Genomic DNA, 18,939 nt, shown 5'->3' with positions numbered 1-18,939 from the left:
CAGGAGTCCCAAGGGGCAGTCTTTGAAGTGAAGACTGAAGCAAAGAAGGCCTTCAGCATCTCCACCTTCTCAGCATCCCCCATTACCAGGACACCCTCCTCATTCAGCAAGAGACCCACTTTATCCCTAGACTTCCTTTTACTGCTGACATACTTTAAAAAGCCCTTCTTATTATCCTTTATTTCCTTTGCCAGCTTCAGCTCCACGTGAGCTTTAGTCTTCCTCCTTGCTTCCCTGCAGGCCCTGACAACACTCCCATATTCCTCCCAAGAGGACAGGCCCTTTATCCACATTTCATAGACCTTCTTCCTTTAGATCTTGATGAGCTTCTTGCTCATCCACACAGGTCTCCTGCCTCCCTTCCCCGATTTCCTACTCTTAGGGATGCACTGATCCTGAGCTTGAAAGAACTGCTGTTTAAAAGTTGCCCAGCTCTCACAGGTCCCCTTACCTTCTAGCACTCTAGCCCATGAGAGACCTCCAAGTCGGTCCTAGAAAAGGTTGAAGGTTGACTCTCTGAAAGTCCAGGGTAGCAATCCCACTTTTTGGTTTGCTTCTTCCACTAAGGATCTTGAACTCCACCATCTCATGATCACTGCATCCCAAGCTGCCCCCAACCTTCACATCTCTAACAAGCCCATCCCTGCTGGAAAGAACAAGGTCCAGAAGCACCCCCCACCTTGTTGGCTCCTCCACCGTCTGCATCAGAAAATTATCTTCAACGCATTGTAGGAACTGCCTGGACCGTGCATGCCTGGCTGTGTTGCTTACTCAACAGATGCATGCATGATTAAAGTCTCCCATGAGAACCAGTGCTCGGGATTGCGAGGCTACTTCCAGCCGCTTGTAGAAGGCCTTATCGACTTCATCCTCCTGATCTGGTGACCTGTAGTACATCCCCACAGCAATGTCAGCCATACCAGCCTGCCCCTTAATTCTCACCCACAAGCTCTCCACACGTTTTTCACCCTCTCCCAGGTGGAGCTCAATACATTCTAGTTGCTCTCTCACATAAAGGGCAACTCCTCCACCTTGCTTCCCCAGCCTGTCTTTCCAAAAAAGGACATAGCCATCCATGACAGCATTCCAGTCATGCAAGCTGTCTTACCACATCTCCGTGATCACAGTGAGATCATGGCCTTGCGACCTCACACAGATCTCCATCTCTTCCTGTATATTTCCCATGCTGCGTGCGTTAGTATACAGACACTTCAGGGAAACAGCAGGTGCAGGTAGCCCTAAAGGAACGCAAGAAGATTTCAGGCAGGGAATTTCCAATGGTACCTCCTCTGAGGAGCCCTCACAAGATTCTACAAGTCAGTCCAGAGGTTTTTCCCTGCAATGTCAGTGACAACAGTAAGATTATGTCATTTATTGTCTTGTAGAGTTACCTACGTGAGCATGGAGAAGATATGAAGGTGGGTCCCCCCGCCCCATTAGTCAGAGAACCAGCCCAAATCAGCCCAGAAATCATTGACTCCTGGCAACAGGGGATGCTGAGAAGGTAGAGATACTGAATGCAATCTTTTCTTCAGTCTTTACTACAAGGACTGCCCCTTAGGAATCCCAGGCCATGGAGTAAGAGAGCCTGGGGAATGGAAAGCTTCCCTAGGGTTGAGGAGGAGATAGTCAGAGAGCATTTAGCCAAAATCAAGGCACAAATCCATGGGCCCTGATGGGATGAACCCATGTGTGTTGAGGGAGCTGACAGAGGTGACTGCTAAACCACTATCACCTTCGAAAGATCTTGGTGAACAGGAGACATGCCTGAAGACTGGAGGAGAGCCAATGTCATTACAATCTTCAAAAAGGGCAAGAAGGAGGATCTGGGAAACTAGAGGCCAGTCAGCCTCACCTTCATCCCTGGAAAGGTGATGGAACAGCTTATGCTGGATGCCATCTCCAAGCAATTGGAAGAGTATCTAAAGAGGAGCTACAAGAAAGAAGGAGACAGACTCTTTAGCAGGGTCTATGGTGATGGGACAAGCAAAAATGGTTTCAAGCTTAAAGAGTGTAGATTTAGGCTAGATATAAGGAAAAAGTCTTTAACAGTGAGGGTGGTAAGGCACTGGAACAGGTTGCCCAGAATGTGTTGGAAGCCCTGTCTCTGGAGACATTCAAGCCCAGGCTGGACCAAGCTCTGAGCAACCTGATCTAGATGTGGATATCTCCGTTCATTGCAGGGGAGTTTGATTAGATGACCTTTAAAAGTCCCTTCCAACCCTAAGGATTCTATGATTCTATAAGAAAGTTATCAGGAGTAGTCAACACAGATTCACTAAGGGGAAATCATGCTTGACCAACCTGATAGCTTTCTATGATGTCATTACTGGCCGGGTAGATGGGAGGAGAGCAGTGGATGTTGTGTACCTTGACTTCAGCAAGGCTTTTGACACTGTCACCTACAACGTCCTTCCAATGAAGTTTAGAAGGTGTGGCATAGAGGAATGGACAGTGAGGTGGAATGAGAACTGTCTGACAGAGCTCAACAGCGTTCTGATCAGCAGCGCAGAGTCTGGTTGGAGGCCTGTAATTAACAGTATTCCCTAGGGGTTGGTCAGGGTCCAGTTTTGTTCAATATCTTCACCACCTGGATGAAGGGATAGAGTCCACCCTCAGCAAGTTTGCTACGATACAAAGCTGGGAGGAATGGCTGACACACCAGAAGGCTGTGCTGCCATTCACCAAGACCTGGACAGACTGGAGAATTGGGCAGTAAGAAACCATATGAGGTTTAACAAAAGCAAGTGAAGAGTCTTGCACCTGGGAAGGAATAACCACATGCATCAGTACAGGTTGGACATGACCTGCTGGAAAGGAGCTCTGCAAAGAAGGACCTGGGTGTTCTGGTAGACAACAGGTTGGCCATGAGCCAGCAGTGTGCCCTGGTGGCCAAAAAGGCTAATGGTATCCTGGGGTGCATTAAAAGGAGTGTGGCCAGCAGGTCGAGGGAGGTGATCCTCTCCCTCTGCTCTGCCCCGGTGAGGCCACATTTAGAATACTACATCCAGTTTAGGGCTCCCCAGTTCAAAAAAGACAAGGATTTCCTAGAAGGAGTCCAGCAGAGAGCTGCAAAGATGATTAGGGGCCTGGAGCATCTCCCTTATGAGGAAAGGCTGAGTAACTTGTGTCTGCTCAGCCTGGGGAAAAAGATTACTGAGGAGAGATCTGATGAATGTTTATAAATATCTAAAGGGAGGTGGGCAGTTTGCTTTTCAGAAATTAATATTGTTCTGCCACTGAGTACCTGTCAGCAAGAGAAAATAAGAACCAAGGACAACTCTGTAAGCAGTCAGAAGTCTGTGGTGACTGTATTACAGTTCTGTATGGAAAACTTTATTTTATGTGAGTTGTTTATCAGAACAATCTCTGACTTACATGGAACAGTAAAGTAACTTGTTTTACTGGAACCTGAATGAGCTTCAGCTCAGTTGAAGTGAAGGAGCAATTAGACCTTTCTCGATCTGTTCAGAAAATAATTAATTTGTTTTGCCTTGCAGGGGACTTGCATTAGAAAAAAAAGTTGTACTTGTGGAAAGTTGCAATAGTGGTTAATTAAAGAGAAAGAAAAGGTTGGGGGAAGTTTTTGGGATCCCAATTTGTCTTTTAGTGAAATCAAAGGTAAGACTGTGTCAGTGCTTTTTATTGAAGTAGTAGCTTGTAGTAATGGAAGTAAAGACTAGAATATATGAAAAGTTATTAGGTGGAGAAGCTAAAAAAGTAGAAGAGAAACTCCACAAAAGGCATTGTTTAATGTCTACTTTTAGTCCAGAAGGTCAGATTTGTAAAAACTGTTGAAAACAGAAGAATGGAAATTTATAGAAGAAATTTTTCTAAGAGCTCTAACGTTAGTAAATACATCCAGCCCCTTCTGTAGTAAAAGCCATTAACATTATAAGACCAGCAAAGTGGTGCTTTAGGTTTTCTTTAACAAGCTTGATTTTTAAAGCCAGAGGTCATAGAATCATAGAATCATTAAGATTCAAAAAGATCACTAAGATCTTCTAGTCCAACCATCAACCCAGCACCATCATGCCCACTAAACTATGCCCCTCAGTGCCACACCTATCCTTTTCTTGAAAACCTGCAGGGATAGTGACTCCATTACCTCCCTGGGCAACCTGTTCCAGCGACTCATCACTCTTTCAGAAAAGAATTTTTTCCTAATATCCAGCCTGAGCCTCCTCTGGCACAACTTAAGGCCATCCCCTCCACTCCTATCACTAGTTACATGGGAGATGAGGCTAACTTCCATCTCACTACAACCTCCATTCAGGTAGTTGTAGAGAGCAATAAGATCTGAGTGTCCTCCAGACTAAACAATCCCTATTCTCTCAGCTGCTCCTTTAAAACTTGTGTTCCAGACCCTTCCCTTCTTTGGAAAACTGCAGGGCCTCAATGTCTTTGTTCCCCTGAGGGGCCAAAACAGAACACAGTACTGTAGGTGTGGCCTCACAAGGGCCGAGTACAGAGGGAGTAATCACTTCCCTAGTCCTGCCAGCAGCACTATTTGTGATACAAGCCAGGATGCCATTGGCCATCTTGGCCACCTGGGCACACTACTGCCTCATGTTCAGCTGGCTGCCAACTAACACCCACACCCCCCCCCCCAATCCGTTTCCTCCTTGCAGCTTGCCACTCTGCCTCAAGCCTGTAGTGATGCATGAGGTTGTTGTGATTGAAGAGCACAACTTGGCACTTGGTTTTGTGGAACCTCATACAATTTTCCCAAAGTCCTTTCCAAAAGCTCCTTGTTCAGCTAGGCTGGTCTTCTTTCATGCCAGCTCATCTTATGGCATAGAGGGACAATCTGTTATTGTGCCTTTAAGATTTCTTTCTTGAGCAATGTCCAGCATTCCTATACTTCTTTGCCCTTCAGGACTGACTCCCAAGGGATTCTCCCAACCGATGTCCCAAACAGTTCAAAGTCTGCCCTCTGGAAGTCCAAGGTAGCAGTTTCGCTGATCTCTCTCCTGGCTTCACCAAGAATCAAGAACTCTGTCATTTGATGCTTGCAATTCACAAGACAGCTTCCAACCACCATATCTCCCACCACTCCTGCTCTTTTTGCAAGGAGCAGGTCTAACAGGGCACTTAACTAGGTAGGTTCTCTTACCTGCTGTTTCAGGAAGTTATCTTCGCCACACTCCAGCGATGTCATTATGATGTCATTTTCATTAGTGATGAAAATTACACTCTCTTTTCAATCTCTTAGTTTTGGATATAGAAAAATGTGAATTTTCTATCTATTTTTCAAATACTCCAAAAGAATTGTGCTCAAATAAAGATAATGTCATTTTTACAGATTTCAAAACAAAAGGTGGTTTAATCAAAGCAAAATCTTTCAAGTAGTCTGATTACAAGCCAAAAAAGTAGTGCTAGCCTGGTAGCATGTCTATGGAAAGTTTCCACTAACATTTTTTAACAACTCCCAAAGAACTGAGCAGCAGATTGGAGACAAGTTTTTAGTCCTCATTGAAACATCTTGCTTTATTCTATCAAAAGTGTAACTAACATCAGGCAGATGCTCCTTCCTGTTAAAATCAGAGCTCTCAAGTTGCTTCTTGGTTGTTTCCTCTGACTGTCTTGTGATCAAAAGATGGTTTCCTTTTCTCTGAAGTTTCACTATTTTGCCTATTTTTGTTTTGATGTTATATCACTCAGACTAATCTTGACTACCAAGTATATTACCTGTACAAATGCTGGAGCATAGCACAACAGGAAAACAGCATGTAGCTTTTGGCATCTGCCTCAGTCTCACCAGGAGAAAAGATGCAATGATTAAATGAAGGACTCACTGAAGTAAATAAATGTCACAGCATGGCATTGTAACAGACCAGGCTTTAGTATAGCTCAGATCATGCATCTAACCTGCCCTCTCATTGATGGTAATTACACTGGCAATTAAGCTCATCCAGTTATTGCCTCTTACTTTTGGGGGCCTTTTTTTTTTTTTTTTTTTTTTTAACAAAGAAACTAATTTAGTTAACTCACTCAAGCATTAGGCTTCCCTCAACACTTAAAGTAACTTAATTTTCTGAATGCTATGGGAATCTGTCCTTCTCAAAACTGTGGTCTTAGGGCAGAAACTTCATAAAAAGCTATAGAGTTCTATGTCAGTGAAGAAACCCATCCTGCAAAATACTACTTGTTAACTGACACTTTCTATCTTGCCTCTTAAAGGCTGTTACCCCTTCCTCATACTCTTCTCTTTATACCTGTGAAACAAATGAACCTCCAGTCTTTCTTTTGCTGTGAATTTGCTTTCTTTTTCTTTCATCTTTGCTGTGAATGCTTGCAGTTTGCAGTAGCAACTACAGTTTGTTTACCTTTTAACGGCAAAGCTGGTACAAAATGCGTATGTGCTTCAATAGTTACCTACAGAAATTTTTTATGTTTATGTTTAGAATGGCATAGCATTCTCACTAAGCATTCTGCAGATCTGAGGCTAATTCAGAATTCAAGCTCCTTTGCTGCGTCTTTGGTGTTCCCTTTTTAGAGGGGAGGAGCAAGGCAAAGAGCAAAAGATTCTGCAGACAGCTGTGTCACTATGGCATAACAACCTATGCTGTGACAGAAAAAGGAGAGCAGTTAGTACATCCAGTACTTAATACTTCTCTAAAAGAACAGCAATTTTTCTGCTGCCTGTGAAATTTAGGGGGGGTAGGGGGCGGGATATTACCTGCATTTAAGAAAAAAAAAATCTTGGCAATAACTTGGATAGCTGTCTGAAATTACTTGTCCAATTTTTTAAGCAACTAGCTGGGAAAAATAAATAAATAATCTTTAGAACTCATACCAATGTCTCAGGTAAATAACAGTAAATATGTTTAATATTCTTCCTGATATCTGATTCCTAAATAATGATTCAAGTCTGCCTTACTTTACATTTCCCTTCTAGTTGTAAAAGAGAATGAACAGGTCCTCAAAGACTCCGTAATTCTAGTTGGCCATGAACTAAAAACAGAAGGAGGAAACAAGGAGTTCCATAATGACCTTTCTGAAAAAAGAAAACAAAAGCAAACAAACAAAAACAATTCCCCTTCATTCATAAGTAGAAGTGAAGAATTGCACAAAGCTTGCACATTTCCTCATTTATTAGCTGATCCTGAAGGGTCTGGTTTGTGACTTCCAAAATGAAACTTTTGTTTCAAATACTGTATAATGAAGGAAAAGGTTACTTTTCAGTCTGAAACTAAATGCTTCTCTACAAACATGTGCTGTTCCCCTTTATATCTCCATTAAGGAGGAAGAAAAGTCTAAACTTTCTACAGGAACCAAAAATTCTTTCTATTCTCTTCAGATTGGTGCATCCATAATAACTAGAAAGGTGGATGCTTCTGAGGACTAACTCTAATCCAGTAGTAATGCAGGACTACATTACTATCAAGTAACATAAGAAAACATAATTTTTTGTGCTCCTAGTCAATTTAGCTTTTGCACGCTTTTTTTGATTTTTGTGTCCTTAAGTAACGTAGTAATCTACATTGCTGCAGGAAATAAACTACCTATAGACTAGACTGGGAACTACTTGTTCGCTGTTGACTTTGTCCAGATCAGATGAAAAGTTATGGTGAAAAGTCACCCTAATTAATATCTTTTGGGGATTTATATTTTCTCTAGATAGGAAGTTATGATGGTATTATATGGATTATTTTGTTATTTATGAGAACAATTAAGTTTTCACATTACGATGCTAATAATAAAAAGTATGTATGTAAACTTCTTTTTTAAATGTTTTTAACGTAGCAGGAGAACACCATTTAAGTTGATCTAGATTCATGTGAATCCAAGCAAACTGCCAGTACAACTTTACATCTATGACTAAGACCATAGCTGCTCACTTACAGATCCCTCACTCAGTTGCTGGCAGCACAGGCACCACTGCGATCTGTGGAGTGATGCCAGTTTTTGGCAATTACACATCAATATGCATGTATGCACACAGAATAGAGTCGCCTCACCCAGGAAATGAATTTTACTAAGTACAGCTAGATCAAGGGCACGGCCACACAAGCGTACAGACCAGCAATGAGCCCATTATCCCTCCATTTTCTTGTACTAGTTTCTCCCTGTACTACCTAAATATCTGCCTCTGTTTTTTTCCATATATGAGGGCTGCTCCAAAAGTAAAGCCTCCTATTTTATTATGTGGGCCCATGACATCAGAGGTGGATGTTGGTGATACAGCAGTAGAAGCTGAACCTTCCTGACAATACTCCATGTATTTTTTTGCCATGCTACACCTGGCAGCAGAGACGCAGTCCAAAAAAAAAGATGTATGACATGAAAGAATGTATGAAGCAAAAGTGTGGAACTGACGTCCTCCAGGCAGAAAAAATTGCCAAATGTTCACGGAAACCAGTGGATGTTAGCACAATGAGGTGATGGGTGGTGTGTTTTAGCAATGGCAACAGCAACAAGTGGATCGCCTCTGCTAGTGCAGATTTTTATAAGCAGTGCACACAGGCTCTCATTCCTGTTTAGCCACAATGCCAATGACTAGCTTTATTTATTATTAAAACTAGGAAAAGAAGAGGTTAAAAAAAAATCTGTTCAGAGCCAGAGAACTTGCTGTTCATTACTTTTTTTTTGTAATTCATACATTCATTAGCAATTTGCTTAACATCTACACTGTAAAATAATTGTTGCAACAAAGTTTAACAGCAAGCATCATTTACTTCAAGAAAACCAGAAAATGATGTAGTAACACATTTATTGATCACTTTACCAACTAAAGATACAAATTTAAACAGTCAGTCAACAGCAGTAACATACTTTGTGAGAACTCCTGCTTTAAAAAAATGGTGTTTACAGTATGGATTTCACTACAACTTCACAAGCAAAGCTTTTACAGTGCTATTCAAACTGCTGTACTTCAACTTTTTCCCTAAAACTCTGACAGTAACGCTGTAGACAAAGTATGTTTTCCATTGTTAATGAGTTCTTAGAATTTAATGCGATAACTCCGGAAAGTTTAAAACATCCATAGCATCGTCATTACTTTAACACTCACACTGATAAAGTGATACATTTAACACTTTCTAAAATTAATAAACAGTGTAAAAATATATTGCATATATATATATATATATATAATTTGTTTCCCTTTCCTGAAAAAAACCTAGTACAAACTAGTAGTATACGATCCCCCCTTCAAGTTTGTTTTAAAGATTGAGTAGTAGTAATTTTAAATAAACAGAAACAAAGATATGGAAAGAGGGAATCAATTTTGTGATCCCAGAAATCTTTTGTCATGCTTATTAAGCATATTAACCCTGTTATAATGGTGGCTCTATTCTTGCTAATGTCAGTTATAATTCTAGCAGTGACTTCCGTGGTGATAAGATTTTGTCTAGTGTGCTTTGCACTAGACAGTGCCTGGACCCCTTCACAATACGGTTAAAAATCTCTGCTTAGGATATGTTTAGCTATTACAGTTAAGATCAAGAAATGCTATGCTCAAGTTGTTCATTTACAATAATGACAAAAAGACTTGGTGATATACTCGGGAGAAAAAAGTAAGCTTGCAAGATTATTTAATCTTGCAAAGTTTTTACCATGTTGAAAATTCCACAGCGAACAAAGTAGACAGTACAGCTGAATATTAACATTAGAAATGTCAACAGTTATAATTACTGCAGGTAGCAGCTTCCTGGGCTTGTTTTGTTTTGTTTTGTTATTTTTCTTTTTTAGACCAAGATGAAAAAAAACAAAAACAAAAACAAAATAAGAGCAAGAAATAGTGAAATTCACTGAAGAATTTTATCACGCTGGACAGTGCTCCATGGAAGACTATGTCAAGATCCATCTCAATTATTTAACAATTTGATTTTAATAAGTGCGCTAGGTAACCAAAGACAAAAAAGTTTTGCCTCTTTGCTTCACAATCAGATCCCAACAGCATGCACGTTCAAATTTGTGCAAATAAATAATCAAACCACCTAAACAAAATGAAAAATGTATGTTGGGATAGCATGGACAGATAAATAATCTAGCAAAGGAATAAAGTATGATGTGGATAAATAAATGGTTAATGACTGAAGAAAACGAAGCCCAAAGATTCAAAAAATATACTTCTGTATAAATATGTTCCTCTTGCAATATTTAAATCTGATACATAAAACTGTGCAAAGAATAATCATCAATATGTGAGGGCTGCTCTGAAGGTAATGCCTCCTATTTTACTATGTGGGCCCATGACATCAGAGGTGGATGTTGGTATGGCAGCAGAAGCTGAACCTTCCTGCCAACATTCCATTATATTTTGCTGCTGTGCAACAGATGCAGCAGAGGGGCGGTCTGTCAAAACAGTGTCTGACATGGAAGTGTGAATGTAGCAAAGGTGTGTCATTGAATTCCACCACGCAGAAAAAATGGCACCCACTGACATTCAACTATGCTTACTGAACGTTCATGGAAACCAAACCATGGATGTGAGAACAGTGAGGTGGTGGGAGGTATGTTTCAGCAATGGTGACAGTGGATTGCCCCCACTGGCGCAGATTTTTACAAGCATTGCATGCAGGCTCTTGTGCATGGCTGGCAAAACTACATAGCTAATGGTGGTGACTATGCTGAAAAATAAGTGCCTCATAGCTGAGAATTTGCTCTATCAAATAGTGTTATTGTGCTCTTTCCACCAGTTGTAGTGTCCACGGAAATAAACAGGAGACATTACTTTCAGAGTGACCTACATACTTACCCAACATCAACTATTTCTCTGCTAACCGAAAGACAAATTCCTCTGTATTAAAAGCATTTTCCCTGATGTAATAATTTGCCAAAACATATATATTCTGAACCAAGCACAAACATAAACACAGACACACCTGTATTGCATCCTCTAACTTGTTTTTGTTGATGACTTTGCCATTTCATGCACTACAGTGCTAACAAGTAGTCTGCCAACAGGATTATCTACAGTTTATGGACTGCCCTTACACAAAGCCTTTATAAAGAGCTAGTACATATTTAGCATAAATATTATAGATATTCAGCATTTCACTTGTATTAATATTACTCTACTGAACACAGCACAGGCTGCATTTTTTCACATTATTTAATTACTTTGTTTAAAAATAACATTTGAGCAAATGCAAGCATGCAGAAACTCATCTGACGTAAACTGGAGCTTAAAATAATTCATCACTGTGGGTGAATTATATTACCACACAGATTGCTGTTCTTTCTCTTTCTTTTATTGTGTGTCATCTACAACATCCAGATTAAAATGTAAAAAGGATGATGTGTAAGTATAGTTTTAGGGGTATATTTTAAATTAACTTGAATGTAACTTTATTCAAGCCTGTGACCTGTTCTGAAAAAGGTTTAACAGAAAAATCCTGAATAAAATTATTTGACGTTAAGTTCAAGTTACCGTTATATGAGCTATCTCACAGAATTTTACAAATGCTTTGTTCAAGTGCCATAAGCTTTACACTAACTCATAAAAAGAGATGCTTAAAAATATATTTGAAAATTAGTTCATTGGATATTTATCTGCAATGGAATGTGGTAGGTGCTTAATATCTTTCCAGGTCAGGTTAGCAAATTGGGCAGTTCAGTGTCAATTTGCAGATATTTAAAAAAAAAAATAATCCAAAACCAACAAACCAAAAAGCCCCTTCTGTACTCTAGCCACTCATTTGTCCTAAAATACTGCACATGCACATGTGTGTGTATGATTACAAAGCAAAATTATTATTACTTTTAAGTAATTTCAGACTACCAGTAAGTTATTTGTAAGTGTCCATCAAAAATACTCAGCAAATATGCTTTTTTTTTTTTAATTATTATTTCTTTATTATCAAGTTTGCTTTTGCCAAAGTCTGCCTACAGTGGGCAATCAATTATTTGGAAGGAAACAACTAAATTCAAACATTTTCCAAGAACTATAAACAAACATTTATATCTTAAACTTGTTTTGAATCCCATCATCTCTACGTGGATTTTGAAGCAATACAGCTCAGGTGATATACTAAAAAACATGAAAAAATGCCAAGTACATAACAGTTTTTTGTTCCTGAAAATACAAATTGGTTGGGCAATTGAAATTTGGAGGATCTATCTGCAATATTCCTTAGCCTCCTGAAGTATCATAGCTGAGAAATCTTCTTAAACGCTATTTCTGAGTTAGACTAGCAAGCATGAATGCAACTAATGGTCTCTCACTAGTTTTAGGATTCTGAAGATTTAAAAACAACAGCTCAGTCCGTCATTTCCAGCTTATATATGGTGAGCCAAATGGGCACTTGGGTGCACAAAATTAAAAACTCAATGTCTAAATGCTATTTTATGGGCAAAACTCCAAATATAGGAGGTACACGTGCATGCATCATGTACCACCCCTAAGAATTTCACACAAGTTTGACATCTGTCATTATGTTTCAGGTATATCACTTTCTAAAGGTTTATGCAAGACTCTAGTCCACAGACATTGTAAGACAGAGTTCATCTCCTGCTCCTGAACCTGTATACCATGATTTTGTACTTACCCAACTGATGACAAAGAACTTTGCATATACATAGTGAGTGTCAACTTAATTCATAAAGTTGGGTTAAAGAAAAATACAGAGGCCATGCAGGGCATGATTTTAAATGATCTCCTCAGAGCACTCAGAGGAACTATTGATTTATCCTTGACTCTCTCTTTCCTACTTCCTCACAAGGGAAGAACTCTTCTTGATGCAACAAGTCTATGTCAGATTTACTGAAGAACACTTTCCTCCAGAAACAGAAACGGAGTAGTTGTATGTGTCAAAACATAAAAACACTCCTAGATGTCTACTTTCATACTATGGAGATAGAATGGTAGCATTTCCAACTGGCTCTGAATAGCTCCAGCTGCAGGATTAGAGCCTGGCCCTTGAACATTTAAGGTTTAGGACAGCGCCTACGTGGTCTAATTATTTATCTGAATCTTAAATAGTATGTGTGCACACAAACTTGTAAAAGTCTCAGGTATTACATTACCTACCATCAACTAATAGACAAAGAAAGAACATAATATCCACACTACAACATACACAAAGCTGTAGTTATTTTAGTGCGCACACAAGGCTAACCGTCAGTTTAAAGGATATATACTAGGTGCAACACATTACATTTTATCCGTCATGAAAGTAAACTGTTTGTTTCTTGGCCAGTGCTAACAGAGAATTCTCACTCATGGACAACAGGCGCATGCCCCCAGAATACATGCAAATTCGGTACGGCTAGTTTATATTCCAAATAGCTGATACTTATCATACATGCAGACACAAATAATTAAAGTTTATTTTATAACTATGACAAGTCTTAAGAAAAATAAACTTTCTTAACTATAACTTTGAAGTTTTGGGGTTTGGAGAAGGATACACACAGATTCTCTCTTGATACCTCTCACTTGCAAGCCAAACTCGTAACTCGTCATATGCCCTGGTTCTCGATTACCAACAAATTCAATCTGTATTATATTAATTAAGCCAACAGAGAGAAAACATGACTGAAATAAATAATACATGAATTTCATGACTCCAAAAAGTTATCAGAGGAAATTTTCATTGAGGTAACATCAGTAAAATACATGGAAAATACTATATTTAATCCAAAATACCTTTGAACGATAACCTCTATGCTAATGAAGAAGGTGTGACATAACAGTAGTTTCGAAATTACCCTTTCATTTTCCTAAAGTAAAAAAGTGGCCACATACTGGCCATTGTCCAATGTTAAGCATTTCCTTTGGTCTTCCAAAGACTTTTTTACAATTAATCAGAACTATTCACATTGGACTGTTCAAACAATATATAATTTCACGTCTACTTTTCAGTAACATTACTGTGACAGCTTTGATAACCATAAAAAGGACAGAAATTTTTGTTTCTGAATTTCCACATAGGGATGATTGGTAGAAAACTCTCAACAAGTAACTAAAGCACAAAGAATGAGTAGAGGAATTAGCAAACAAGTACTACTATTAAAAAAATTTTCTTCTGCAGATTTTGCTTAAGATTTACTTTAATATTATTCTTTTGCCTCAGGCAGGATTTCTATTTGTTGTTCTCAATCTTGCCAAGGTTTGGTAGTCAGATTAACATGTTGGTAAGATTGTGTACTATTATAGTATCTAAGGCTTTAGTTTTAAATGAACAGTATGATTTGAGCTTGTTCTTAAATACAGGTATCACTAAACGCTACCTGAACTTTTTGATCACGTTTATCTCAAAAGAATGTTCAGCAGTACTGAAAGCAAAATTGTTAGGAATAACAGGGTTTTATAGATGATATCATGTAAGAGAGCACTGCAGATGAACTGCTGAAAATCAGACTGGAGAGTCTGAAGGAATGAGTTTAAAAAAGGAGATGAGTGTAAACCTTACTGAATACACGTTCTCACTTCAGGCTCGTCATTTAGGTAGTCTAGAATAACGGTGCACGGGATGATGAGCATACTCTACTCCACCTCTTGACCTCTCTTTTCCCATCATCTCTGAGTTACAAGTTGTACTTGCTGTCCTAAGAGTACGGGGAATAGTCAATGAACAAACAGTAAAATGTACTGGTTATACCACTTGGCCTCATTTCCATTCCTGGAACATTCAGAAGCATGGCTAACATTCAAGCTATTATTTAGGCTTTTAATTATCCACCAAAATTAGTGAGAAAGTAAGAGCACAAAAGGGTGGCTGAACTTCTAATATTACAGATGCATATGATGCAGCTATGGTTCTATGGTTCTGTGCTTTCATTCATAGCCTGCATCTTCTGCACCAATGTAGAGGGGAAAATGTTTACAGATTACTACCTTTCCAGCCACAACTTCCTTTTTTGACTGTCATATCAGAATTTCTTCTCATGCGTTTGACAGAGTTTTAAAGCCATCCATCTGCAGTGGAGAAGAAAAAATGTGTTCTTCAAAATAAAATACCATGTGCTATCCAAAGCACCTTCTCAGGTCCCAATCCAAAACTTAATATATCACTGAAAATACTGTACAACTTTGCATCAGGTCAGTACAAAGTGTTTTGTTCTGGCAGGAATTTCATACTGTAATGTAAAGTTAAGCTCTAGCAGACTCCTGGCTACTTCCAGCAGCCTCTTGCAAGTATGCAGTTTTGTTCCATTCCCAATTCTTTTGCATGCCTTCTATGAGTGTGCTGACTTCTCTCACATCGTGGACTAGCAATTTAAAACCTAATAAGTCCATAAAACCTTTCTAAGCAGTCATTCCTCCTTGTGCAGCAACAGTTTGATATCTGTATTTGTGTACTTTAGAAAGCCTGTCACTTGTGCACCTTAGGTTAGATATCACCTACTATGCCTGACATGACAGCTAGCTAGCAACGAAGAGCAAGATCAGTGATGTGTTGGAAGAGCTCTGCAATAGACTGGACCTCACCTTTGATTCAAGCAGGGTTCAGATCTTTTCAGCTACGAATAAGCTATAAGTTAAGTCTCTAAGTCAATGGGAAGAACAGGAGCATTTATCGTGCCTGTAACTTAGCTGAGGATTTGTCAAGAGTTATGGACTTAGCCTTTTTACTTACAAAAAAAGCTACAGGCCTATCCCAGTGCCTTCTTCAGATGCACAGGCATGAGTGTTATATCACAAAGAGGGTTCTCTGCAGTTAGCCAGTCTACTGTCATGCTGGAAAAATTTAGTCATTGCTTGTATAACAATATGCTATTTTCTTTTTCAGAGTGTGACAGGTAACCAGTGCAACAAAGGAGTGAATACTCCTTCACTCCACTGAAAATCTTCTTCAAGAGAAATCTGTAAGTCAAGACTTCAAAAAGCTTCTCATCCTGAGCATCCTTAAATACATCAAAAATCTTCCCAGATAACTAGAGTCAATCATGGGAAAAAAATACTTAAATCCTCACAATAGCATGTGCTGAGTTTTGGCAAACTTCTTTCCATCCTCAAAACAAAAACCAAAACAAATGATAAACAAAAAATCTTCAAGTTCATGAGGAAGTCCTTGTATTTGCACATTATTGTTCTGCTTTCAGGCTGATGTATGAGCTCAAAGGGTCACTGGAGGCAGAATTACAAGAATAGGCCACAATGTCAGAAAAACAAAACATGAACAGTTAGGGAGGGAAAACCAGTGCTCTTTCTGTATATGGGCCAAATACAGATTGTGACCTGCAAGGAACATGATGACACGTGGAGCTCACTCAGCTTTTGTACTCTGAGTGGCATGCTGATCAGAGTAGGAGAAAAACTGTAAACTTATCAGCCTTTATCCACAGTCAAAACATTAAAATCAGTGCAAGAGCTCTTTCTGAAAATAAGCAAAGCAAAACTACTCAGAGGTGTTTTTAAATACTCCAAGTTAGAGTTCAGCTCTCACAGAAAATTGAACTGGCCTTTTCTCTCTTGTTTAACCATTAATGTGTATATATAGATATACACACACAAAAATAAAAGAAGAGTGATTTTTACTCCTGTTAACTCATTTTGGCAATCTGAGCCAGGGGCAGGTCTCACTCAGCTGCCTGTACCTTAAGTGTGTGGAATTGGTTTTTCTATAGAAATGGAAAGCTATTCCCATCAACAAAATTACTCCCAAGTAAGGCAGCACAGAGAAACAAATTCTTTGGCTTCGGACAAAACTAACAGAACATGTAGCCTGGGTATAACAGTATGTTTTTCTGTGCAATCAATTACAATAAATCATAATTAATTATGTGGATATTAATATTATATGTCCTTAATACAAAAGGCCATAAACTTCCATTACATATGTTATACCTTAAAGGGGATATGTGCCAATGTATTTGCACAACATTCACTTAATAGCAATCTGATTGGTAAAGTTTAGTCATAATCAATATTTTAAAGCATTACTATTTTAATGCCCTCTTCATTTCTAATGCTGGGCAGTTTAAATTTGAGAACAGACTGCAAAAAGCAATTACTTTCTTAGTAATATCTTGTTCCTCACCCATGAGGTTAGTACATTAGCTCCATCTAAATCCAGCCAGTCAGAAACATGCTACAGTAAACACAATAACAAAGCAGAAAGTATAGACATGAGGACAGTAAGGGTTGGTATTTTCCACCTCTTTCTGCTGACAAAAATACATTAGAACCTGTATTGTCACAGAAATATTTTTTCTTTTTCTTTTTTTTTTTTCATTTTTTTCAGAAATGGTCTATGAAATTTACAGATTAGCGCCTTATATATTACAACAACTTATTCCACAATAATACACTGTTGAATCTTTTAAGGAAAGTGCCAGATCCCAGAAAAGACATTTAAAAAGCCCCAAAACAGTAGTGAAATAAAACTGTGTAAGTAATGGCATACTTTTCAGAAATGCTGCTATGAAAGAACCTTTGTCAAAGGGTTCTCTTCCACAACCTCAGAGCAACTGGACATTTAGGAATGTTTGAATTTTTTTGCTCAGATTGACAAAGTGTGGTATAACAGCTCTTGACATTGTTTTTTTCTTTTTGTCTAAAGAGCTCGACAAAATGATGTCCTTTTTATATTGATACATTTATTTTTGCCAATATACACATAAGGAATGTAATGAAGTGGAGCTATGCTGCAAGTTGCTCAGCAGATGTTAAAATCAGTTCCAGTTTCTGAAAACAACTTCTTGAACACATAGTCTTAGCATTCACAATAACTGAAACATGTGGGACTCATCTATATCATTCTTAAAAATATATTCTCTCTCTCCCTTTATTTTAAACCTTCAGCCTTACTTGCTTCCTTGTACTTTATGATCATATGTGCCTGCATGCTTATAGCCAGATACATATCCCGAAGCATCCACCAGATCTTCTCGGCCAGCTCTGCCTTTTCCTTTCCCACTGGGATCAAACCTCTCTTTGTGAGAACCCGTGAATTTTGATGTATCTGTAAGGCGTGACACAGTTGGAGACGAAATTGCTTTCTATTAGAAGAAAGAAAAGACACAAAAAAATACACATCAGAAATCAAGTACTCTCAAAACAGGTATTATTCGTGATAATGAGACTAGCGATGGAGAGTATGTATATTTCTACACATTCCTCACAAAATTAAACAAAAATATTTGTTTACTGCCATTATATAGAACTACAATAATCACATAGCCAAGAACAAAATAGCACAAGCTTTGCAAAAAAATTTTGGTGGAGACTTTCATCATGAGATACTTCCGATTAATAATGAAATTTAAAGTACTGGAGACATGAACAAGCCATAGGGAACTGCCATGTTTAAAAACCTGCTAACTCAACATCCACGCATAAAAGCCCAGCTACACCAATGTAGAATATCTTAGTTTCAGCAAAACAATATAACTAGAATTCCTTGTTTCAAGATACTGAAACTCATTCTAAGCTCTAGGAGTTAAGAGAGAAGTAACAAACTATGAGGACTGAAAGTCAGACTTTCTCCCATGTTGTTTCCACTGAACAATCAAAAAAAAAAAATCAAAGCTTTGTTGTCATTGACACAAAGAAAATGGGACTACACAAACGAATAAAAAGGTATTTCACAGAACAGTATGGGAACATGTTACCTGTGCGATTCATTTGCGAACGACCACCTTGATCTTTAAGTTTACATTTTAAAATCTGAAGAGAAAACACACTAAAAGAAAAGGGGAAACAAAAGATTTTTGCATTCTAGTGAAAATGGTGCTAAGATGAACAAACTAATACAATTTGGGTATCCTTGTTTGTGTTACCATATGTTAGGGTGTATTTTATAGACAAAAGCGACACTGGCTTCCTTGCAGTGAAGTAAATGCGCTGGGAAACACCTTTTATCAACAGTTTCATTCCCCGCCTCTCCCAATCTTCACCCTAAGTAAGTATTCATTAATACCTAAAGGCTTTCAAAGTAACCACTCTTCTACAGAATAATACAGTTTGAATGTCTTGAAATGCTAAACATTAAAACATCAGAGACTTGGAAAACATAGACCAAGAATACATGGATTAGCCTGGAA

The 18,939-nt window shown here is 38.5% G+C and overlaps 1 protein-coding gene across 3 annotated transcripts in view; it reads right to left on the bottom strand.

The window, feature by feature from the left end:
• TPPP (tubulin polymerization promoting protein) overlaps positions 11,195-18,939 on the bottom strand; it is a 67,681-nt gene continuing 59,936 nt past the window's right edge. For all 3 annotated transcript variants that reach the window (XM_021385378.1, XM_021385380.1, XM_021385381.1), the window contains one exon: positions 11,195-17,895. In XM_021385378.1, coding sequence (XP_021241053.1) covers positions 17,701-17,895 — 195 coding nt within the window. In that variant the 3' untranslated portion in view covers positions 11,195-17,700. The remainder of the gene's footprint in view (positions 17,896-18,939) is intronic.

The sequence above is a fragment of the Numida meleagris genome, chromosome 2 (assembly GCF_002078875.1).
Source record: "Numida meleagris isolate 19003 breed g44 Domestic line chromosome 2, NumMel1.0, whole genome shotgun sequence".
In the NCBI taxonomy this organism is placed as follows: Eukaryota; Metazoa; Chordata; class Aves; order Galliformes; family Numididae; genus Numida; species Numida meleagris.
The sequence above is the reverse complement of the archived record's forward strand: the minus strand, read 5'-3'. Positions and strand labels throughout refer to the sequence as shown.